This window comes from Myotis nattereri (genome assembly GCF_964212035.1).
Source record: "Myotis nattereri genome assembly, chromosome: 2".
In the NCBI taxonomy this organism is placed as follows: domain Eukaryota; kingdom Metazoa; phylum Chordata; class Mammalia; order Chiroptera; family Vespertilionidae; genus Myotis; species Myotis nattereri.
Window position 1 is genome coordinate 211,178,045 of NC_138076.1, and position 24,742 is coordinate 211,202,786.

The 24,742-nt window shown below is 40.8% G+C and overlaps 1 protein-coding gene across 1 annotated transcript in view; it reads left to right on the top strand.

The window, feature by feature from the left end:
- Window positions 1-21,123, top strand: part of XPNPEP3 (X-prolyl aminopeptidase 3) — a gene marked incomplete at its 5' end in the record, with an annotated part of 42,491 nt that extends 21,368 nt beyond the window's left edge. Inside the window, 8 exons of the mRNA XM_081083209.1 lie at window positions 3,933-4,340; window positions 6,946-7,148; window positions 10,246-10,308; window positions 11,124-11,237; window positions 15,281-15,366; window positions 18,406-18,586; window positions 19,620-19,740; window positions 20,752-21,123. Coding sequence (XP_080939335.1) covers window positions 3,933-4,340; window positions 6,946-7,148; window positions 10,246-10,308; window positions 11,124-11,237; window positions 15,281-15,366; window positions 18,406-18,586; window positions 19,620-19,740; window positions 20,752-20,918 — 1,343 coding nt within the window. The 3' untranslated portion in view covers window positions 20,919-21,123. The remainder of the gene's footprint in view (window positions 1-3,932; window positions 4,341-6,945; window positions 7,149-10,245; window positions 10,309-11,123; window positions 11,238-15,280; window positions 15,367-18,405; window positions 18,587-19,619; window positions 19,741-20,751) is intronic.
- Between the last annotated feature and the right edge of the window lie 3,619 nt (window positions 21,124-24,742).

A 24,742-nucleotide genomic window follows, 5' to 3' on the forward strand; every position in this document is an offset into this window, starting at 1 on the left:
TTATGCAAGATTTCCAGATCTGACTGTCACAGCTTCGAGAGGTGACAGCACTGGTAAAGATGATGCAAAAATTGGTGTTTATTTACTTCACTGGTTTTTATACCTGATAAAAGTTGACCTCCCCGATATTTTTTTCTGCTGTAAGACTCCAGAGTTGCTGCTAGATGTGTCATCACTATCGCTCAAATTCATGCCTAAACGTTTTTATTTTGTTTTATCAAAAAGGCATGAGGGATGAACTGTGGTGAATGAATATCATCCCAAAGAGGTAGGTAGAGTAAAACCACATGCTGTGTAAAACAGCAGCCAGGGTTTCAAGGGAAATTGTTGCTTCTGCCATGAGAAGTTAAATCTGTATTGTCTGTGTAAGCATAGATATTAATAATCTAAACTGCCTTTAGAAATATGTTACTCTTCCACTGTCTCCACTCAGTGAACGACACCAGTGTGTCTCTCAGTGAGGGCTTCTTTTGCTGATTCTTCATGAGACTGGAATTCCTGCTGGAAAGTCGGCTGAGACTCAGGAAATGCAGCTCACCACTGAAACACACAAGAAATCAGAGTTTTTCAAAGCTGTAAGGTAAGCTTAATAGCAATCCAGTTGATGTAAATTTAAGTATTTCTCTACCCTATCAACCTACTTTTAGCGTCAATCTTTTTTAAAATGTAGAATTGATATTAAGCTTTACCAGCTTTGAAAATTATTGATTTCTTGTGGTGAGATACTTTTATGTGGTGAGCTGCATTTTCCAGGCCTTAAAACTAGTAATCATATTGTCAAAATGATGGTCTCTGTATCTAGAATGTTTGCTATGTATGTTACATACATGTTAACAAAATAAAAAATGAATATAGCCTTGGCCAGTGTTCTCAGTGGTTAGAGCGTCGGCCCACACACCAATTGCTGGTCAAAGGTTTCGAGTTCGTTCCTGGCCCAGTCGGGGCACATGCTGGAGGCACCCAATCAATGTGTCTCTTTCACATTGATCTTTCTATCTCTGTCTCTCTCTCCCCCACTTCCCCCCTCCCTTCTACTCTCTAGAAAACAATGGAAAAATATCCTCAGGTGAAGATTAACAACAAAAAATGAATGCAAATAAACATACACACATACATGCTCATACACATTCACATGTTCATATCAGCTATGGGGGGAAGGGATGCCTGTCCTAATCTTTATTCTCCTAGACATAGGCTTTGGACGCGGGGGTAAGTGAGAAGGGAGAGAAGAAGATAAAATTTTAAAGCAGAATTATTAGTTATACAGTTTTTAGAGGCAAGAACTATGTAAGTATTCAAAGTATTAATTCTTTGTCTTTCTCCATGTAGAGATGCAAAACATATATAAGTGTTAAAATGTTTGTGGGGTGAAGAAAGAGTAAATTAAGAAAAATTATAAGACATGTAATACTTAAAAAAGCTTTTTTTCTTTTACATAGCCAGTTTGTTAGTTTAGGGTATAAAATTGTGTTGTCTATACTTAGTTTGCTCCAAAAGGTTTCATGTTTGGCATAGTTATTTTCTCAATACTTGCCAGTACTTAAAACTTTTTGAAACTATCTTAGTTCCTTTCCTAATTATTATACACGTTTTATATATATCATAGAAAAATTAGAGAATACAGCTAAGCATACATTTTTAAAAAATTATTCATAATCTGCCCTGGTCAGGTAGTTCAGTTGGTTGGAGCATTGTCCCATACACCAAAAAGTTGTGGGTTCAATTCCCAGTAGGGACGAGTTTGGGAGGCAACCAATCAATGTTTCTCTCCTCTCAAATCAATAAACATATACTTAGGTGAGGATAAAAAAAAATTAATCATAATCCCACCACTCCCAAGAAATCCCACCACTGTTGAGATTTTTGTATATGTATATTTCTAGACTTATTTCTTATATAAAAATTGTGTGTGTGTGTGTATACATTCTGTATACTGATCAATTATTTTCTTAAATTCTTAAAAGTAAAATTGCTGTGTCAGTTTCTTCTGAATTTTTGGGAGCTGTTTTCTCTTGGCCATATCTACTCAAGTTTCCTGAAGCAACTATTCAGTAGAATAACATGGGAGATAAAGGGATTCTGTTCTGGCTTTACTACTACTATTTTAGATGGAAATAAAGAATCAGGTTGACTCACCCAGGTCCTCCTCATGATGTTTAAAAATTATCATTTTCGCCGAAACCGGTTTGGCTCAGTGGATAGAGCGTCAGCCTGCGGACTGAAAGGTCCCAGGTTCGATTCCGGTCAAGGGCATATACCTTGGTTGCGGGCACATCCCCAGTGGGGAGTGTGCAGGAGGCAGCTGGTCGATGTTTCTCTCTCATCGATGTTTCTAACTCTCTATCTCTCTCCTTTCCTCTCTGTAAAAACTCAATAAAATATATAAAAAAAATAAAATAAAATAAAAATTATTATTTTCTTAAAGAAATCTAGGCATTATGGACCATTTCTTCTTTTGCATGACATTGCCATCCCTGTGTCTGTAGAGACAGAAAATGTCAGTTCATCCTTTTCAATCACTAGCATTCCCTCCACTTATCACCTGAGGGGAAATAAAAATGATTCCATGTAGGAAGGCAAGTGGCATTCTGAGCTTTATACTATCATGAGCTGTGAATCGACTTTTTATATCTGTACAAGAGAGACACTTATAGAGTGCCTGGACATTGCCACAGGAGTATTGCTGTCACCAGCAGAACAGCAAGGTGTTTAGTTCACACAAACACTGAAACTTATCAGGGAATAGGAAGCATTAGTGCCTAATGAAGCGTTTGTTCCAAAAACCTGTATTTCTAACATTTCTACATTTCTAAGCAAAATAAACTTTAGAATGTTAAGTACAGTTTGGAGTGCTTTACAACAGGACTGTTCAGAAGCTGAGCTGTCAGAATGACTTGTCAGACATAGCCAGAACCACTTTTTTGTTTTCCTATCAAGTGTAATGTTTAAAATGGTAAAAAGATTGGTGCTAGCCTGACCGGTGTGGCTAAGTGGTTGAGCGTCAACCTATGAACCAGGAGGTCTCGGTTCGATTCCCTGTCAGGGCACATGCCCAATTGCAGGCTTAATCCCCAATTAGAGGTAGCCAATCAATGATTCTCATCATTTCTATCTCTCCTTCATCCTTCCTCTCTCTGAAATTAATAAAAATATATACTAGATTGGTTCTAGAATGGGTTAAAAATAATAATCCCCAAATCTCCCCTTAAAAGTTTCATAATCAGTTAGGTGTCCATATTTCAGTGATTGTTTAGTTGTAGTTTTTTTTGTAATTTTTATTTATTGATTTGAGAGAGAGAGAGAAACATTGGTTTTTGTTGTTCCACTCATTTATGAACTCACTGGTTGACCTTTGTATGTGCCCCAACCAGGGATTGAACCCACAACATAGGTATGTGTCCTGACAGAATCAAACACGCAACCTTTTGGTGTACAGGACAATGCTCCAGCCAACTGAGCCACCCGGCCAGGGCTTATTATGTCCATTTTAAAGATGAGGAATCTGAGGCACAGAGCAGATTGGTAGCTCAGGATTTCATTTCACAACAGTCTGACAGAGTCCACACTTAACCACAAAACAGTACAGCCCCGCCGTTGTGTCTCAGTGGTTGAGCATTGACCTATGAACCAGGAGGTTTGATTCAATTCCCAGGCAGGGCACATGCCTGGCTTGCCGGCTCGATCCCCAGTGGGGGGCGTGCAGGAGCAGCTGATCAATTTCTGTCTCTTTCTTTTCTCCTTTTTTTTCCTTCAAATTTTTACAATAGAATAGAAAATTTAAACCTGGGCTATCCCATAATTCTCCATGTGCTATGAAGAGATTTGGCCTAAATTGAAGAAATGAACTTGGGTATCTTTATCTAATATTAAACAACCTTGCATACTTCGGCACTGCAGAAATGCAAAGCATCACTGTTGTTTGTCATTTCTAGGGGAGGTGACTCCAGGACTATCCCAGGTGGAATATGCGCTTCGCAGACACAAATTAATGTCTCTGATCCACAAGGAAGCACAAGGGCAGAGTGGGACAGACCAGACAGTGGTTCTGCTGTCCAACCCTACATACTATATGAGCAATGATATCCCCTATACTTTCCACCAAGACAACAACTTCCTGTACCTGTGTGGATTCCAAGAGCCCGATAGCATTCTGGTCCTTCAGAGCCTCCCTGGCAAGCAGTTACCAGCACACAAGGCCATGCTTTTCGTGCCTCGGAGAGACCCCAGTCGAGAACTTTGGGATGGCCCTCGATCGGGCACTGATGGAGCAGTAGCCCTAACTGGTGTGGATGAAGCCTATACGCTGGAAGAATTTCAACATCTGGTTTCGAAACTGAAAGGTAACCAATGAGAGGAGAAGTCAAATGATAGGCCAGATTGGGATTAAGACCTTCTTTACCCATTTAGACAAAGTTCTTAATGTCCTAGAATGGTTATCCATAGCAGTGGTTTCTCTTAAGCACCAAGAAAGGAACATAAATTTTTACCACAAGACTGGTCTGCTTTAAAGAATTCATTTATTCATTTGCTAAATCTTTCTAGAGAATTCATTCTCATAGACTGTTAACTGTCCTAGTGCGAAATCCCAAAGAGTGAATTTCCTTCTAAAGTGGAGGATCGGTGTGGGCCACTCTTTAAGACTACTGACCAGTCTATTGACCTTTGATTCCTGCTTTTTACTGCTTTTGCCAATTCTTCAAAATGAGGTAGTAGTCTCAAAAAAATGATCTAAGCACCACCAGCATCAGAATCACCTGGTGATGCATATTAGAATTACAAATGAAAAAAAAAGAAGCATTACAAATGCGTAGTAGATATTGGAAAATGTAAAATCGTAGGCCCCCATTCCATACTGACTAAATCAGAATCTACGTTTTAACAAGATTCTTAGGTGATTTATATACACAGTTCATACTTCTCAAATAGTCACTTTCTCTACATTAATTCTGGTGAAATTATGATCACTCAGAATATTTTGGGATTCCTTTTCTGGAACTTTGCAGAACCTACACTACAATATAAACTATCCTTAGAGATTCTTGTAAATCTATAGTTCTGGAAGCATTTTTTAAAGTATCCAAAGTCACTTAGAGCCAAATGTGTTAAATAAGATAGATGATCAGGTTGGAAAATACTGATTTTAGACAAAATAATGCAGGATTGTAAAAAAATTTTTTAAGATTTTTTTTTTTTTTTTTTTTTTAAAGAGAACCATCAGTGTGAGAGTGAAACATCAATCAGCTGCCTCCTGCATGCCCCTACTGGAGATCAAACTCGCAACCCTGGCATGGGCCCTTACCAGGAATCGAACTAGCAACCTTTCAGTGCATGGGACGGTGCTCAGCCAACTAGGCCACACTGCCAGGGCAAGGACTGTAAAATTTTAGTCTGATTTTTCTTACGTGGTTTATAAACCATATCTGAAGTGAGTTTCTAAAACAGAATTCCAAAATAGTTTCCAACAATCATGGAATTTACTGGACTTGTTTCCTACAAAGACTCCCTTGAAAGAAAAGACTTGCTCAAATATGCACGTTCTAATGTTTCAGTCCTTTCCATTACTTTATAAAATATTTTCTATTTTGTAGAAATGATTACCTAACTAAGCTAGTGGAACTTTCATAATCTTCAAAGTCTTCATGAATGTGGGCATAGAATCATTTTCTTTGTAGCTATTCTATTTCTTGAAATTACTTTGTCCCTTGCCCTGGCTCAGTTGGTTGAGCATCTTCCTGTGTACTGAAAGATTGCCAGTTCGATTCCCAGTTAGGGCACATGGTGGGCTCGATCCCCAGTAGGTGGCATGCAGGAGGTAGTCAATCGATGTTTCACTCTCACATTGATGTTTCTCTCTTCCTCTCTCTCTAAAAATCAATTTTAAATCTTTTTTTAAAAAAACACACAAAACATACAACCCTTTAGGCATAGTTTGGGAATGCAGTAGTTCATTAGCTACTGTCAGAAAAAAATAAAAGAAAGGAATTGTAGAATTGTATACCTGAAATCTATCTATAATAATAAAAACGTAATATGCTAATTAGACCAGACGTCCTGTCCTTCTGGACGAACGGGGAGGCAGTGGCCCCCAGCCACCACTGTGGCCAGGGGCTGAGCCCCTTGCGTGAATTTCATGCATCGGGCCTCTAGTATAATTATATTAACCATGTCACCCCAATAAATTCTATTTAACAAAATAAAAGAAAAAGAAAAAAATGAAAGGAAATAGAGACTTGGTGTAAATGGAAATCATTTTCATAATGAGCCTACTTATTTTATATCAGGCAAATATAGTTAAAAGATGAATAGTGCTTGTCTGTAATGAGAATACATAGCAGATGGGAAAGGAAAGGTTTCCTGGTAAGAGTGGATTAGCACATACTATCAACTGTAGCATTTCTGTAGCCGGGAAGAGAACTTCCTTTCCCATTGCTGAGAGTTTTGGCGAAGGGATGGAATGCTTTTAACCAAACAGTCATGATCTGAGTACAGTTTTCTATCCTTTTTGTTCAATTATGCAACAGTGCCTCTGGCTCAGTAGTGGTGTGGAGAACAATTATTGTAACTTTTCTTTAACAGTTAATAAGTAATAAATAAAACCAAAGCTTAAATAAAGGTTTAGTTCCATCTAGGTAGTTCCAAAACTGTGTACTGGGGCAAAAAAGCTGTCAGTTCAATCTCAGAATATCTTGCCATTTTCAAGGAATGGCCTTTCCAATGATTTATGGTCAAACCCTTCAATTATTTCGGTCCTGAGAGAGTTTGTGCTCAACCCTTTAGACTCAGAGCAAGCATGTCAAACGAGCCGCGAGTTTGACATGCTTGCATTAGAGTTTCACACTATGTTTTACAATTTTGACTCTTGTTTAAGTCATCATGACAGTTGGTATTTATTGTTGTTGCTGTTAGTTTTATTTTAAATTGATTTTTTTGGCATCTTATTTTAAGCCGAGACAAATACACTTTGGTATGACTGGCTGAGGCCCGCTCACGCACAGCTTCACGCGGACTATATGCAGCATCTGACTGAGGTCAAAACCAAGAGCAAGAACAAGGTTCGGGCTGTCCATCAGCTGGTACAGCGCCTACGGCTGATCAAATCTCCTGCTGAAATTGAACGAATGCAGATTGCTGGAAAGCTGACGTCACAGGTGTGATTCCTACTGCAAAAGCTGTTTTCAAATGAAAAAAATCTAAGCTCTTAGGCAGGGGTCCTCAAACTTTTTAAACAGGGGGTCAGTTCACTGTCCCTCAGACCGTTGGAGGGCCGGACTATAGTTTAAAAAGAAACTATGAACAAATTCCTATGCACACTGCACATATCTTGTTTTGAAGTAAAAAAACAAAACGGGAACAAATACAATATTTGTATTTGCATGTGGCCCACGGGCCGTAGTTTGAGGACCCCTGCTCTTAGGGTTCCATGGGCACTTTGAGGTTGTGTACTTAATGCAGTAATTTCATGGCAGGTGAACATCCACCTTCAGCCTTGACATTAGTGAACACATCTAGAGACTTGCTCAGTACCTTGCAAGGCAAAGTGAATCTGCCTTCTTGTATTTTTTACCCATGATCTCAGTTGTTTCTCCTTGGAGCAACGTAAATTAATTTTATTTCCTTTCCTGACAATAACTGCAATAATAGTAGCAGTTTGATGGTTAAAAAAGAATCATAGGACCCAAAATGACAATGCTTACAAGTCTGCAATTAACAAGAAAAGGGTACAGTATAGCAACAGTATTAACATAAGAATACCTGTCACAGCCAATGGCTGTCTCACAGCCAGGGACCAAAGAAGCCAAGTTCAGGCTTCTGTTGTCCTGTCCGCTTTCAGTAAGAGCTGGACAGGATGCATTTTCTCTCCTGGATCAGGAACCACAGATGCCTGCATGGAACACCTGGAAACCAGGGAGCCCAGAATGGAATCGCAGCTAGAGATTTTTGTGGTTTGGATCATATTGGCAGATTCCTGCTATGTAACAACAAAGCCTTTTGGAGTTCTCGTGGAAACCAAGTACAAACCATTAATCTCACTTGTCACAATACTGACAAACTGATACAAACTGCTCTGAAACTCCTCTCAACACTGTTAATCAGTATGTTTCAGGCCTTAACCAAGATCCATTACATGCAGGACCTTGAACAAAACAGCTCAAGTTAATTCCAGCCCAACTGGAATTAACTTCATAGCATAATAGCACACAAATATTTAAAGGCTATTTTTCTGAGCTCTACCTATAGTCTTCCCAAAGTTAAACATTGTTTTCCTGTACTATTCCCTCATCTGTTTCATTTTACCTCATTTGGTGATCTTCCTCAGTAAGTGCTTTAGTTTGTCTAGTGCACTGTCCAGTGTTGTAGCTATGGCTAGACCAACTAATTACAAATGTGAAAAGTATATGTCTTTGTTTTCCTTCAAATCATTGATTTTTTTAAATAAGGAAGAGAAGTAGCTAAGAATAGATTGGGGTAATGTTTAGGGCTCCAAAGAAATTGGTATCAGTCCAGTGATCAGATGTCTTTGCATAAGGTGTAAAGTCAATTACAAATTTACCTGGGAGTATTCTGATCTGCACTTCTGTCACTTTTCCACGCTGTTAGTGAGAGACTATTGTAAATGTGCCAAAATTTAGAAGTATTAAATCTGAGGTATTGTCTTTATCTACCGACCCAGTGAAGATATCAGACTGGGAAATGGAGTTTGGCTTAATTTTTATTAATGAACAACTTCTACCAGCAATCTTATTCTTTAAGTATTCCCAATTCTGGTGTAGAATTATTCTGTAAGATTTTTTAATATTTGGGCAAAATAGTTTGGGGTTTTTTTTAATTTTTTTTTATTGATTTCAGAGAGGAAGGGAGAGAGAGAGATAGAAACATCAATGATGAGAGATAATCATTGATTGGCTGCCTCCTGCACACCCCCAACTGGGGATCAAGCCCACAACCCAGGCATGTGCCCTTGACCGGAATCGAACCTGGGACCCTTCGGTCTGCAGTCTGATGCTCTATGCACCGAGCCAAACCAGCTAGGGCCAAAATAGTTTTCTTAAGAATAATGATGCTATATTTGTGTTTTTCAGCCCAAATGAAAGTTTCCTATCTTTTGGGGAATAAGCCAAATATAATTTGTGTCTCTGTGCTACAGATCAATTGGATTTTCTTGCAATCTGATTTGGTTTACAATAAGTAAAGGGCCTTGTCATTAGAGTTAAGTAACCTTCCTAGAGGAGAATTGGTAGAATATATGGACAGAAGTAAAAGCAGGGCGAGTCAGACCTACCCAGGCCAGATATCTCCTATGACTGAATGTATATCCTGCCTCCTGGACTTTTTCTACCTGAATTTCCTGTAATTGTCTAACCTTGTGCTCTGCCAGCTCTACCAGACCCGCCTCTTCTCTTGTATTCTATTTCATGGTTAATAATAACAACATTGACCCAGCTACCTTAGATAGAAATATGGACGTTATCTAGATAATTGTTCTCCCCAATCCTTGTATCTAATTAACTGGTCCCCAAGTTATCTTCTCGGGAGGCAGAATAGTGTAGTGGAAGACAGACCTGGGTTTAAATACCAAGCTGTGTTATTTTGGCCTGTGCCTAGCACAGTAGGACACCTAATATCCCTTTGCTGTCTCTTTGCTTCTGCTATTGCCTGCGTCTAACTCTACCCCAGCCACAGTGATCTCTTCAAATCTGACTGCCCTTCTCCTAAAGTTCTTTAATGGCTCCTTGTTGTTTTTAGGATTAAATTTCAACATGCTCACGCAGGGCCTTTCATGACCTGGCCTCTTCTGCCTTTCCCTTCCAGCTTTATATCTCATTCTTCCACAGGTGTTTACATACTGAACACTCTCAAATGCCACAGACTCCCTACTCTCAGGTCACCTGCATGTGGACAAGGCCCTCATGAAATCATTCCTGCTTTTTCTCTCCACTGTCCCTTCCCTATAAGCTGTACAGTGTCTACTCATGATGTGTCCTGGTTATAAGATGCACAGAATGAAATGCAAAGAAACCCCATTTTACATCTTTAAAGATACAAACATTTAAATAGCACCTGGTGAAGTAAGAAGGTCAAGTGTTAATTGAGAGTATGGGCTACATTGTGATAAGACAACCCTAATAAGAAGTGGCAGTCATGACGTCTGCCCCTTGATCTTTATAGGATAGGCAGTATTTTGAACATTTGAGTAAGCGGAATAGTTAACATTAGACTTCTTTTCATGCTCCATTCTATTTACAGGCTTTCATAGAGACCATGTTTGCCAGCAAAGCGCCTGTGGATGAGAGCTTTCTTTATGCTAAGGTGAGCTTTAAACGATGGGAAGGCACACGTAAAGTAATTCCATTGATTTGCAGGTGGCATCTGGTTGGCTTTTATGGAAGTGACCAGGAGATCAGTGGAGAGGATTTGGTTCTTAAATGTCACTAGTAATTTATTAGATGAGTCTAAAATATGTGGAGTAACAGTTAAAAGAAGAAAATCCGCAGAGTAGAGCTATTGAAGAAGAAAAGGTTTACATAAATGTGAGATGACAAGACTAGTACTGTTTAAGTAAATGTAAAGGAAGGGACTCTGAGGTTGAGCTGTAGATAGTAGCACATGGTTGCCAGTCTCGAGCTCCATCCTAGGACATAATGAAATTCGTAGAGTTTACCATTTGCCTAGCAAATTTTTATTTTTATTTTCCAGAGCTTGTAGGTCAGTAGCTGTTTGAAAGGTTGACATTAGTCATTTAGGGTTGTTGTTAAAAATGCAAGCTGTATTCCAGTGTTTATCTAAATAAGAATAAACAAACAGAACTTGGCATGACTTATCTTTTTGCTCACCCTTGATCATAGGTTTTCTGTGTCCTCTTCTGGACTTAATTTGAAAATCAGAAACTTAGAGTACTCACAAGAAAACAACAGATTTAGTAATAGGATTGAATAACAGACTTGGGGTGTGACTAAAAGAAGTGGCCTGAACAGCATTACAAGTTTTGTTAGGTATGATGAATAGTTTTCCAGTAGTAACCTAAATGGAGGTATCTGCTGTTGAGGAGAGCCTGGGCAGGGACAGCCCTAAAGAAACCCTTTCTTCAGTCATACTTAGAGTTACACTTTGCTGCTTTTTTTCAGTTTGAATTTGAATGCCGAGCCCGGGGAGCAGACATCTTAGCCTACCCACCTGTGGTTGCTGGAGGTAATCGGTCAAACACTTTGCACTATGTGAAGAATAATCAACTCATCAAGGTACAGTACTACCCATCAGCACTGCTTCCTCGGGGTCCAGATGCCCTAGTAGAAAACTCACTAACTTCGGGGTTCCCTAATTTCCAGCTTTAACAAAATGCTTTTACAGACATTATCTCATTTGATCCCCACGTTAGTGCTATGAGATAGGAGCAGTTATTAACATGCCTGTTTTATAGGTGAGGAAAATAAACTTTTAAAAATTAGGCAATTAGTAGTGCCGAGGCAAATATTCTACCCTAAAGCCTCTGCTCTTTTTCTTTTATAACACTCCTCCAAGGACTGGTAGCTAGCTGCAGTGGGCTAAGCATATGGGAGCAGACAGACTTTTTTTTTTTTTAATGTTTTTATTGACTAGAGAGAGAGGAGGGGAGAGGGCGAGAGATACAGAAACATCGATGAGAGAGAAATATCAACATCGATTGGCTGCCCTTGCTGGGGATTGATCCCACAACCTGTACATGTGCCCTGACCCGGAATGGAACCTAGTGTATGCATCAACGCTCAACCACTGAGCCACACTGGCCAGGCAGATTGTAAGAATGAATACCTTATTAGCTGTCAGAGAATTTCTCTTTTATGGTTTTCTCCCCAAGTGACTATACAAGTAAAGAATTGTGTACTCCCGCCCTAACCGGTTTAGCTCAGTGGATAGAGCGTCAGCCTGCGGACTCAAGGGTCCCAGGTTTGATTCTGGTCAAGGGCATGTACCTTGGTTGCCAGCATATCCCCAGTACGGGGTGTGCAGGAGGCAACTGATCGATGTTTCTTTCTCATCGATGTTTCTAACTCTCTACTCCTCTCCCTTCCTCTCTGTAAAAAAATCAATGGAATATATTTAAAAATAAAGAAAGAAAGAATTGTGTGCTCCTTTGTTAAGTCCACTTTTAATTATCTATTTTAATATTTGGTAAATTCAAAAGACTAAATATAGCAAACATAAATTATACAGCATATATTTAAAGTGAATACCCATGACTTACTGGACTCAAAAGTTAGAAGATTACCGCCCTGGCCAATGTGGCTCAGTTGGTTGGGCGTTGTCCCATACACCAAAATGTTGCCAGTTCCATTCTGGTCAGGGCACATGCCCAGTTCAGTCCCTGGTAGGGGGCGTTCAGGAGGCAGCTGATGGATGTTTCGTTCTCACATCGATGTTTCTCTCCATCTCCTTTTCCCTCTCTCTAAAAGTCAATTTTTACAATATTTTAAAAAAAGAAAAATTAGAACATTACAAATACTTTGTATCTGCTTGTGTACCCTGTGCTCTCCATCCTGCTGCCTCCCTCCCACAGGTCACTAACTGGTAGCCTACATTTTTTGTCATTTCCTTGATTTTTTTTAAATACTCATATTACATGTACATAATAAACAATATTAATTAGTTCTGCTTGCTTATGAAGAATACAAATTTATATATATATTATTTTACTCATAAGTGTATGATAATACTAGTTGTTTTCTAATTAAATTTATTCTACCAATTTGCCAGAAACAAAACCACATGATTCTTCAAAGTTAGTTACTATGTGTGTACTCATTTGATCATTGTGGTGTGCCAGGTTCCATTTTTATTTAGATGTGAATAGGATATGCCCAGTAACATGACATGTAGTAAGATAGAGATGTACCCAAAGTTTTCTTCTTCCCCCACATGCATTTTGATGGGAAGCAAAAAGAGAAGTAACATTCTAAAGTTAAATGGTTAAGCCCTAGCCAGTTTTGCTCAGTGGATAGAGCATCAACCTGCAGACCAAAGGGCCCCGGTTTCGATTCCGGTCTAGGGCACGTACCTTGGTTGCAGGCTCCTCCCTGGCCCAGGCCCTATTGGGGCTCGTGCAGGAAGCAACCAGTTGATGTGTTTCTCTCACATCGATGTTTCTCTCTGTCTTTCCCTCTCTCTTCCACTTGCCCTAAAAAAAATATAAATAGCTAAATGGGTAAGAATAACTGTATTTTAATAAGGCTCTAGATAAAATCCTTATCTAGGATTATGTTAATTAGTAGTAATAGTCATAATGGTAACATGTATGATGTGCTGATGTTTGCACCTAGTAATTCAAATCCAAGCACGTTCCAGAGCCAATGCACTTAACCACTATGCAATGGTACCTTTCTATTTTTTTATTAAAAAAACTTTTTTATTGATTGATTGAATTTTAAAGAGTGAGTAAGGGAGAGAGAGAAAAAAAATCCACTTGTCTACTTGTTATTCCACTTATATTTATGCATTCATTGTTTGATTCTTTTCTTTTTTTTTTTTTACTATGAGATAATAATAATGGCTAACTTTTATTGTTTATTTTTGTTTGTTTGTTTGTTTTTTATTTATTTTTTTTAATTTATTTTTTTAATTAAATCTTTATTGTTCAGATTATTACATTTGTTCCTCTTTTTTTCCCCCTATAACTCCCCTCCTTCCAGTTTCCACCCCACCCTCCGCCCTCACTCCCCACCCACTGTCCTCATCCATAGGTGCATGATTTTTGTCCAGTCTCTTCCCACATCTCCCACACCCCTTTCCCCCCCAAGAATAGTCAGTCCATTCCCTTTCTATGTCCCTGATTCTATTATAATCAACAGTTCATTCTGTTCATCAGGTTATTTATTCACTTGATTCATAGATTCACTTGTTGATAGATGCATATTTGTTGTTCATAATTTGTATCTTTACCTTTTTTTTCTTCTTCCTCTTCTTAAAGGATACCTTTCAGCATTTCATATAATACTGGTTTGGTGGTGATGAACTCCTTAAGCTTTTCCTTATCTGTGAAGCTCTTTATCTGACCTTCAATTCTGAATGATAGCTTTGCTAGATAAAGTAATCTTGGTTGTAGGTTCTTGGCATTCATCACTTTGAATATTTCTTGCCACTCCCTTCTGGCCTGCAAAGTTTCTGTTGAGAAATCCGCTGACAGTTGTATGGGTACTCCCTTGTAGGTAACTGAGTTTCTTTCTCTTGCTGCTTTTAAGATTCTCTCTTTGTCTTTTGCTCTTGGCATTTTAATTATGATGTGTCTTGGTGTGGTCCTCTTTGGATTCCTTTTGTTTGGGGTTCTCTACGCTTCCTGGACTTGTAAGTCTATTTCTTTCACCAGGTAGGGGAAGTTTTCTGTCATTATTTCTTCAAATAGGTTTTCAATATCTTGCCCTCTCTCATCTTCTGGCACCCCTATAATTCTGATGTTGGTATGCTTGAAGCTGTCCCAGAGGCTCCTTACACTATCTTCGTATTTTCGGATTCGTTTTTCATTTTGCTTTCCCGGCTGGGTGTTTTTTGCTTCTTCGTATTTCAAATCTTTGACTTGATTCTTGCGCTCCTCTGGTCTGCTGTTGGGAGTCTGTATAGTATTCTTTATTTCAGTCAGTGTATGCTTAATTTCTAGTTGGTTCTTTATCATAACATCAAGGGTCTCATTAGATTTCTTGTAGATCTCATTAAGTTTATCGGCGGCTTCTAGACAGTTCTTGAGAGACCTTAAAAGTGTGGTTCTGAACTCTATATCTTCCATTGACAATTTTGTCCTGTTTCTTTGTCTCCGCATTTTTTATGCTTTCTTGGTGCACCCCCTAGTGGTCTTTGTGCGCAGTCTTGTTGTAGTTAAGCCTTGATTGTTGTAGTTAATACTGGGGGGATTTGACCTCCAGGCCAACTGGCTGTGAGAATCAGCTGTGTCTGCAGTGGGAGAGCTTTTGTCCTCTGGGGAGGTGCTAATCTAGCCTTTGCCTGAGGCTATCCGGCAAATGGCTCTGTGCAGGGCTTGGGCGGGGCGGGTCTCACTGGATCAACAGGGCGGGCGGAAGGAGCAGTTATGGCTGCTCTCAGTCCCGTCCCCAGAGGCTCTGCCCTGCCCCTCAGGGGATGTGGGAGAGCCGATTTCAGCCCAGTCCCACAGGCCAGGCCGAGGAACCCCACCGGTGCACGAATCCATGATCCGGGCCTCTAGTATAGATAAAACATGAAAGGCACAAAGGGTTTAAGTTAAAAAATACAGCTGAGAATCCAGGGGTCACCGACTTTGACCTGTTGTGCTTTTTCCCAGGATGGGGAGATGGTGCTGCTGGATGGAGGCTGTGAATCTTCTTGCTATGTGAGTGACATCACCCGAACCTGGCCTGTCAACGGCAGGTACGTCTTCTACAGACCCCACTGCTGCTTTGGAGGGTGGTTATATTTGGAATAAATGGCAAATGAGAGAGACAGGTCCCCTCTAGCTCAGGTTAACTGCCTTTGCAAAGCTCCTGATTATTTTTTACGATTGTTTAGTCATCGTCACAGGATCAGGGACCTAGAAACACCTAGTTAACATCCACACGCATACATATGTGTGTGTATATAGTATATATGTATTTAGGTTGGTAGATAGATTGATTGATAATGATTGATGCATTTAAGGAACTGACTCACGCATTTGTTGGGCAGGCTGGAAACTCATGCGCAAAAGTTGATGTTGCAGTCTTGAGGCAGAACTCTTTCTCCAGTATAGCAAGGCAGTTCTGGCATTTGAATTCATTTAGTATAAGATACCTTGTGGCCCATGCTTCAGCCAACCAACCAAATAAACTGTTGGCACCTTTTTGAACCCTTGAGCTATAACATTGAATCCAGAATCTCTGCTTTGTGGACATATATCAGTAAGTTCAGCCTGTTCCAACGTTGTGTTCCTTTCAGTTATCCCACACATTACTATCCATTTCCACGCATATGCTCAGACTTTTATCTATATGAGTAGGGAAACCATGCAGTTCTCTTTGGAATATCATGCACCTCCTGTGGGTCACACTTTGCACCTAACCTTTTGGGACCTGTAGGAGTACAATCTAGTTAAAAGTCCAGAGGCAAGTACCAAGGCAACTACCTAAAGGGAGAACTGTAGGTTCTCAGTCCAAACTAGATTAGTCTCAGATGGTGGTAGAAGGGTTGCTTCTGCCAGCAAAGAAGACAACAGAATTTAGGGGTTCAGTGTCCCTAGCTTCATCAGGATCGGTCAGAATTGCACAGCTCAGATTTGTGCATTCCAGTGTATGTACAATTTACATTTAAAAATATGTACTAGTGCCCTAGCCAGTTTGGCTCAGTGGATAGAGTGTCGGCCTGTGGACTGACGGGTCCCAGGTTTGATTCCGGCCCAGGGCATGTACCTTGGTTGTGGGCACATCCCCAGTAGGAGGTGTGCAGGAGGCAGCTGATCGATGTTCCTCTCTCATCAGTGTTTCTAACTCTCTATCCCTCTCCCTTCCTCTCTGAAAAATCAATAAAATATATTTTAAAAAAATATGTACTAGTACTGTGGTGGCATGGAGTATGGGTATAAACATAATGTTGATAAATTTGAACCTGGGAGTTGGGTATGTAGGTGTTCATTATACCATTATATTGTTATACTTAAATATCAGGGGACATTTAGATTGAATCTATCCTATATAATAAAAGCGTAATATGCAAATCGACCGAACGGTGAAACAACTGGTCGCTATATTGCACACTGACCACCAGGGCGCAGACACTCAATGCAGGAGCTGCCCCCTGGAGGTCAGTGCACTCCCACAGTGGGAGTGCTGCTCAGCCAGAAGCCAGGCTCATGGCTGGTGAGTGCAGTGGCAGTAGCGGGAGCCTCTCCCGTCTCCATGGCAGTGCTAAGGATGTCCAACTGCGGGGAACAGGCCTAAGCCATCAGTTGGACATCCCCCAAGGGCTCCTGGACTGTGAGAGGGCACAGGCCAGGCTGAGGTCCCCCTCCCCCCCCCTCCCCCACAAGTGCATGAATTTCGTGCACCAGGTCTCTAGTTATAATTATAAAAAAACATTATAGTGAACATTTTTGTACATACAGCTTTTTTTGAATTTCAAATATTTTCTTAGGATGGATTCTTAGAGCAGAATTACAAGCTCAGATTTTATGATCATCTTTGAAGGCCTTTGACTTAATTGGCTGTACTACTTTATGGGAGTGTAAAATAGTACATGGAACTACGTATCATATACCACCCCATTTTAATTTTTTTCCCATTTTTCCCCATGATTGCTGAAGAAATTGTTATACTAAGGACACCTAGAAACTAGTAAATTACTAGTAACTGAAGTATTGACTAGTTTATCCCATGACATGGCTTTGCCTCTAAAAAAAATAGATCCCTAAGCTTCTTTTTTTTTTTTTAATATATTTTATTGATTTTTTTACAGAGAGGAAGGGAGAGGTATAGAGAGTTAGAAACATCGATGAGAGAGAAACATCGATGAGAGAGAAACATCAATCAGCTGCCTCCTGCACACCCCCATCTGGGGATGTGCCCGCAACCAAGGTACATGCCCTTGACCGGAATCGAACCTGGGACCCTTGAGTCCACAGGCTGACGCACTAACCACTGAGCCAAACTGGTCAGGGCAAGCTTCTTTTTTTAATGGTAAAAAGCGGAAAGGATCAAGAGTGACCTGGTCTGGCCCTCTGGCTGCATTCAGGGCTGGGTGCGTCCTCTAGCCTCACCTCCTTTCTACCTGCTGGCTGTGTGAAGGACTGTTTCTGCCCCGTTGGAAGGGTTATTGCTCTCCCTGCTGAGCCTCTAGGCCAGGGTGTGATTCAGGTCCTGTCCGTAATGCTATGTTGGTGTGATTGAATGTCTGCAGTGCCTCATCATCATCGCCTTGGAGTTTTCTAATCAAACCACTCACAGCAGGGCTGGTGGAGAAGGCAGTATGTTCGCCATCCTAGAACTGACGAGCGCTTTTACACATTATGTTTTGGGGAAGAAAGATGTAAGTTGTTTTGAAAGAACTTACATTGGCTATAGATAAGGGTTGGGGGGCGGGGGTTGGTGCAGGAGGGCGTTTTAGAGTAGGAGCACAGTCTGGAGGAAGAAATATTGACTTCTTTTGATTGGCTACAGGCAGCAGTCTTGAAAGTTCATGCACATGCTGGATGTGGTGGTGGCTGGTGGTCAGTTCATAGACCCTGGGAGCTGATTCAGAGCTTCTAACATACATCCGAATGTGAGCGGTCTTTTGTTAGTTGGCACGACACCATTAACTGGTCAACTATTCCTGTCCCTTCCTCTCACTCTCCCACTGCTGTAATTTGACTTATAACATCTCAGAATTTTTTTCTTGTCACAAACTTCCTGCAATATCAGTCAATTCCAAATTTGCGTTCTTTGGTTTTCCTGTCCCCAGGTTTACGGCACCTCAAGCAGAACTCTATGAAGCTGTTCTAGAGATCCAGAGAGATTGTCTGACCCTCTGCTCCCCCGGAACAAGCTTGGAAAACATCTACAGCATGATGCTGACCATGATAGGGCAGAAGCTTAAAGAGTTGGGGTTCCTGAAGAACATTAAGGAAAATAGTGCCTTCAGGGTACCTCACTTCCTTTGACTCAGTTCTCAAGAACACCTTACATGCTGCTCGGTTTTTATGTAAAGCTAATTAGATTTAGAAATGGTCTTTGTGATTCTTCATCTGTAAAAGGGATTTACAATAAACCGGGATTACAACAAAGGGAGTCAGTACTTATTTCTCCCAGAAGGTGGCAGCACATTCTGGTTCATTGCATACTGCGTAGTGTGCGACTAGCTCAGTGTCAGAAGACATAAAATGAAGTCTGGTGCAGAGGGTGGAAAAGGACACAGAAAGGAGGAGAGATTAACTCTTGATTCTTTTCAGCTAATTTTGAAAAGGCAGAGGCCGAAGGAGAGGGTGTTTGTTGCTTCAGTGACACTGTTGAGACTTTAACAGTATCCTCAAGGGCATGTCTTTAGGGAATTTCATCTGCATCCAAATGTATTCAGTGAAAATGTAAAGCTTTAAATTAAAATGCCGGGTGGTCAAGCCAAACGGACCATTAAGGCATCTCCAATCTCCAAGGTTAGGCTGCCAGGGTTTCTTTTATCGATAGGAAAGAAGCTATAAATTCCTCCTGCTCAGGCCAGCAAATCTTTAATTAATGGATAGAAACATCCAGGCCAGTAAATGCCTAGTAATTGATGTTTCAGCCTGCTCCACAAGTTGCTGTGAGATACTTGGGGTCTCCAGAGTAGACTTCCTGAGAGGGATGTGTGAATGTTGAAAAGCGAACTATTCTAACATAATCACCCTCCTTCAAGAAAAGAGATTTTTATTAACCATAGTCATTACTGGGCTTACCCAAGTCAGCATGTGTGTAGTATATTAAATACTGGGAGTGGAAATGTGGATTAGTTAGAATACATTGGCAGAATTTCATTCGAGAGGTGGCAGTGATCAGGTCTCTTGGTCAGTAGCCTAAGGACAGATTAAACATAGTGGCAGAACCATGGGGGAGCAGTTAACACCTATCTCGCTGACTTGTACATGCCGACTGCCCCTCAAGGGGCCATTGCTCTAATAATACTGTGGCAATTACCTTTTCCAGGCTGCTCGAAAATACTGCCCTCACCACGTTGGCCATTACCTGGGGATGGATGTCCATGACACTCCAGACATTCCCCGATCCCTCCCTCTGCAGCCCGGCATGGTGATCACAGTGGAGCCAGGTAAGGGGATAGGGAGTGTTAGCCTCTACCCCTTGGGACATGTAATAGTAGTGTCAGATGGAAAGGGAAACACCATGGTGAGGGTGAAGATTGATATGACAAGAGTAAGTTTTAAATACTGATGCTGCTTTTGTCACAAAAACAGATCTCATTCTTAGATTTCAAGTGTTTTTATCTCTAAATTAAGTAATTATAGCTGGGACACGTCTTTCATACCACCCTTCGAATCCAGGTAAACGTTACTCTCTGGCCTTGCATATCACTTAGTCCAGTCTAGTCAGCACATGGGTGCTTCCTTAGACTTTGACTACAAAATCCTTTGCTGACCTTTTCTTTTTATCACAGAGCAGAAGGTGAGGAAGTTTTTAGTTTCTTTAACTTGAAAAGAGTGTTGTCTGTCTGACTTCATGATTAGAGAGGGTACCTTGGGCTCTTAGAATTTCCAAATGTTTATTAAAGTCCTCTTATTTTTTTTTTTTTACTTTACATTTATGGCTTATTGAGAGGGCTTATTTGAGTATTTCTACAGCCTCTGGTTGTTCAAGCTAATAATCTAAATAAGTGGTATCTAAATATGTTTTCAAATACCTTATGTCTTTATTTTAGCGAAGTTCCCTTTTTCCAGGGGACTATTAGGCAAAGAAAGAATACATTTATATAATCTACTGGTTCCCTGCATATGCTGACATACTCACAGTTTAAGTAACTTTACTGGCCTGCTTGAGCCACTAGAATATAAAAGAATCATGATCAGCATTACCATATGGAGCCTGTAGTCTACTATTCAAAATAACTATAATAATAGTTCTAATAATGATAGTCAACATTTATTGACCATTATACTAGACACTTTTATCTGTATTATATCATTTAATCTCCCTGACTCTAGGTGGATACTGTTAAGATCCTAGTTTTACAGATGGATTGTAACACAGAGAGATTAACTTACTTGCCCCAAATCATCCAGTTACTGCCATTTATGAACAGCACATTCTTTTTCCTACTTCTCAGGCATTTATATTCCAGAGGATGACAGAGATGCTCCAGAGAAGTTTCGTGGTCTTGGTGTACGGATTGAGGATGATGTAGTGGTGACGCAGGACTCACCTCTCATCCTTTCTGCAGATTGTCCCAAAGAGATCAATGACATCGAGCAGATCTGCAGCAGGGCCTCTTGACCCTCATTGCAGCCCACATGCACCTCAGGTTCAAGGGTGTGCACTGGCATGTGCACCTGAGCTTCCTGAGTGCTGTCTGTGTGGGTACGTTTATGTGTGTGTTTCACTTGGGAGTGTGGGACCTGTATGAATGAATGTGTGTAATTGTGTGTGTGGTCTTTGTTTTAAGTAACTAGAAATCTGGAAAATTAAATTTTTGGACTGTATGTTACTGCAACTTTAGTTACATTAATTCTATAGAATTAATGACCCGGGCAAGTTTAACTTTTAAACGAAAGGTAGATCTTGGTTACATATGTTCATGCATTCCAGTTAACACATTTAAATGTACAGAAATTCTTTCCTCTCCAGGTCTTTTCCTTGCAGTGCTTTTGCTGAGATCCAGTTAACATCATAAGATATTTGTATGATGCTTATATTACACTAAAAACCAGTGATTGTGTGAGGCCCATGTATGCCTTTCATGGTGCCAACCTATTCCAGAGCCTGCACGTCTACCGGAGCCACATGAGCCTCATGGGCACTGGAGTCCCGCAGTCCCACCATTCAGCTTCCCTCCAGACTCCAGCAACAGTGTATCAAACAAAACAGTTCTGAGCCTTTCTTGCTACTTGGTTGCCTAGGGCCTGGAAAGTATTTAGATTCTTGATAAGGAAGGACATAGAAGAGAAAGAAAAATACCTATGTGTCTGCTACAGATCCAGACCTCCATCCATCTGTTCTCAATCTAAAGATGATTCCTGTCCTAGACACCCATGCTTCCTGAATAGATTCTTCGTGCACTACTCCTCATAGCACATCCTTGAAGCTGCTGCCCTAGCCAAGGGCAGGTCCTCTACTTACCCAGTTAAAGTGGGCACCCAGTTTTCAGAGAGCTACCCCTGTTATCGTTCTGTGATTTCTTCTAGTACTAACAAGAACAAAATATGCTTATGCCACCAAGTGCCTAGAAACAGCCTAAGGTCCTTTTCTTTCTCTGATGTTAGCACTGGAAGCGTCATATTTCTCTCAACCCAGCATTGGACGCAATTATGCAAGAACTCAGTTGTACAAGTTTGCAAAGTGAACATTATTGCATATGGTTTATTTGGGACCTTCTGTCAAAAGGGAAGCTTTTAAGAACTAGTGTGTCCCCCTCTTAAACTTGTGTATGAACCCAAGATGTATAAAACATGCTGATTGTTGAAGCAAACATTTGAGGGTTTTTAAGAAAATATTTGTATTAGCAAAGCACAGACTCAGGGATTAACACTCCCTGCAGTGATACAGGCTTGCCTATCTTATCAGGAAATCCCAAGGTGCAGAGCTCAAAGCAGACAGATAGTGGCTTCATTAGGAGACAAAGGTAATATTATAAACCAAAGTGATATAGATCGTATCCTGACAGCGTCACCCACAAATGCTTGCTTTGTTCACTGTATCTCAGCCGCTGTGGGAAGGGATGGCTGCACAGCTGGAGTCATCATCCCCTGCCTGCCCTCCTGCTAACTTCTCAGTCTTGTGCTACTTGCCAAACGAAGGGACTTAAAATGAACCCACAGCTTGGGCTTCTCACCCCGGGGCCTACGGGGCCCTCACGGCCCTTGGGTTGGGTTTCTTTTGTTCATTCACAATCCTGAAAGGTTTTTCCTTTTCTTCCTAGAAATCATTTTCTGTGGTCTTCACCGTTTTAGCTAAACACTTAGGCAGCTTTTATGTACAGCAGCATACTTGGACATGAACCAGACTCCTTCCAGTTAGATTCCAGTGAAATTGTGCAGGTGCTATGAGTAGTTAGAATGGCTGTTGTGGAGTTCCTGATCCAAGAATATCGTCCTTTGAGTCCCAGATTAACCACCACAGCAAAACATTAGATTCAGACTACCGGAACCATCACGAGATGACAGTGAACATCTCAGAGCAGTGTCTTAGGGGCCGTCTGATATATCCAGGATCTGTGAGCAGATAATCGCGCACGGTGCAGGAACCTCATCCATTCTTCGCCACACCACAGACACACCCCACATTTCCCTTCATGAAGTATAATAAATACTTCCTATATATACCAGGCTCTCTCCTACAATGAAAACCTTAATTTAAAAAAATCTTTCAAATGTTCCACTGGGATTTTTCTCCCTGAATTGAATACATGAGATTGGATCCTTAACTATACCATCTAAATGAAGGAAGCATAGCTAGTACTCTCCCGCATACTCTGTGTTGTTTTTTGTTAATCCTCACCTCAGAATATTTTTTCCATTGATTCTTAGAGTGGAAGGGAGTTTGGGGAGAGAGAGAGGGAGAGAGAAACATTGATGTGAGAGAGACACATTGATCAGTTGTCTCCTGTACTCTCACCTTGACCTGGGCTGGCCGGATCCGGGCCTGCAACCTAGATATATGTATGCCCTTAACTGGGAATTGAACCCAGACCCTTCGGTCCCCAGACCAACACTCCAACCCTGAGCCAAACCAGCCAGGGCTGCCGCATACTTTTATGTGTTTATTTCAGGAATTACCGTCCCGTCCGCCCGTCCCTCCCCATCAAGAAATGGACTGTGGAGTAAGAATTCACCCTTCCCATAGTCATAACATCCAAGTTAGGAAGCTACTTGTGATGGTGACTCCCAGTTCTCAGTGTGGGTCTTCTTTCAAAATATTATTATTTTCTTATTGATTTTTATAAGGTCAGAAAGAGAAAACTCCTAACTAACATAGACATATCTTAATTGAGATTAAGATCCATGAGACAGCCCTGACTGGGTGGCTCAGTTAGTTGGAGTGTCATCCCGTACATCAAAAAAATAGGGTTGCAGTTCCATTCCCAGTCGGGGCACATACCTAGGTTTCAGGTTGATCCTCAATCGGGGCATGTACAGGAGGATACTGATCTATGTTTCTCTCTCCCTCCCTTTCTCTAAAATCAATAAAAACATCTCCTCGGGTGAAAAAAATCCATGAAACAAGTTAAATCCTCAGATCGTAACTAATTAAATAGAAAAATTGGGCTTAAAAATTTTTTTTAAACTTCTGTAACCAATGCCCTCTTCAGCTTTAATAATAGTAGATTACAAATATGATGCATGAGATCTGCCTCTCCCTCTCCTGGACCCATGCCAGAGAGCACAAGTAAAGCATAGTGACTGTCCCATCAGCCCATATATGACCTCAGTCCTTTGTAGCAGTGTTTCCGACAGTTGCTACCAATAAAACAGTTGGAATTGGAGTAAGACCCTCTCTGCCATCCCTCCACTGGCATATAAAGGATGACAATGTAACGTGTGTGTGTGTGTGTGTGTGTGTGTGTGTTGGAAACTGAGTGACAATGTAACTTGTGTGTATGTGTATTGGTCCAGAATGGTGGCAGCATGAAGGACCGCGCTTGGAAGAGGTTTTTATGGTTTGGTTAATTTTTTAAATTTAAGCTGTTAGGGTTAAGTTTTAAGCCTGGGCAAATATATTCAAGGTAAAGTGTTTTATGCCCTTAGTAAAATGAGAAGGTGAATACATCATGAAACCCTATCGTTACAGCAGAATTCCATTGTCACAAAGCACGTGGGTTCTCCTGGCTGCTCTGCTGACCTCTGCCTCTGTGTCACGGCGGAGCATGGGGTGAGCATCACTGTTGTTCGGATCAGGGGTCCCCATGAACTCAAGGCCTCTTGGGGTGTGCTCATGAGGATCTAAGAGAACTGTGGTCTTTGTGAGCATTTCTTAATGCTTTGTATGACTTTTGTGCAATTATATAAATTCGATTTGGATAAAACGCTGTTACTTTTAAGGCCCTTTCCGTTGAAAATAGTTATCTCATTCCCCAACAAGGGAAAAGTGTTTGTTACTGCCAT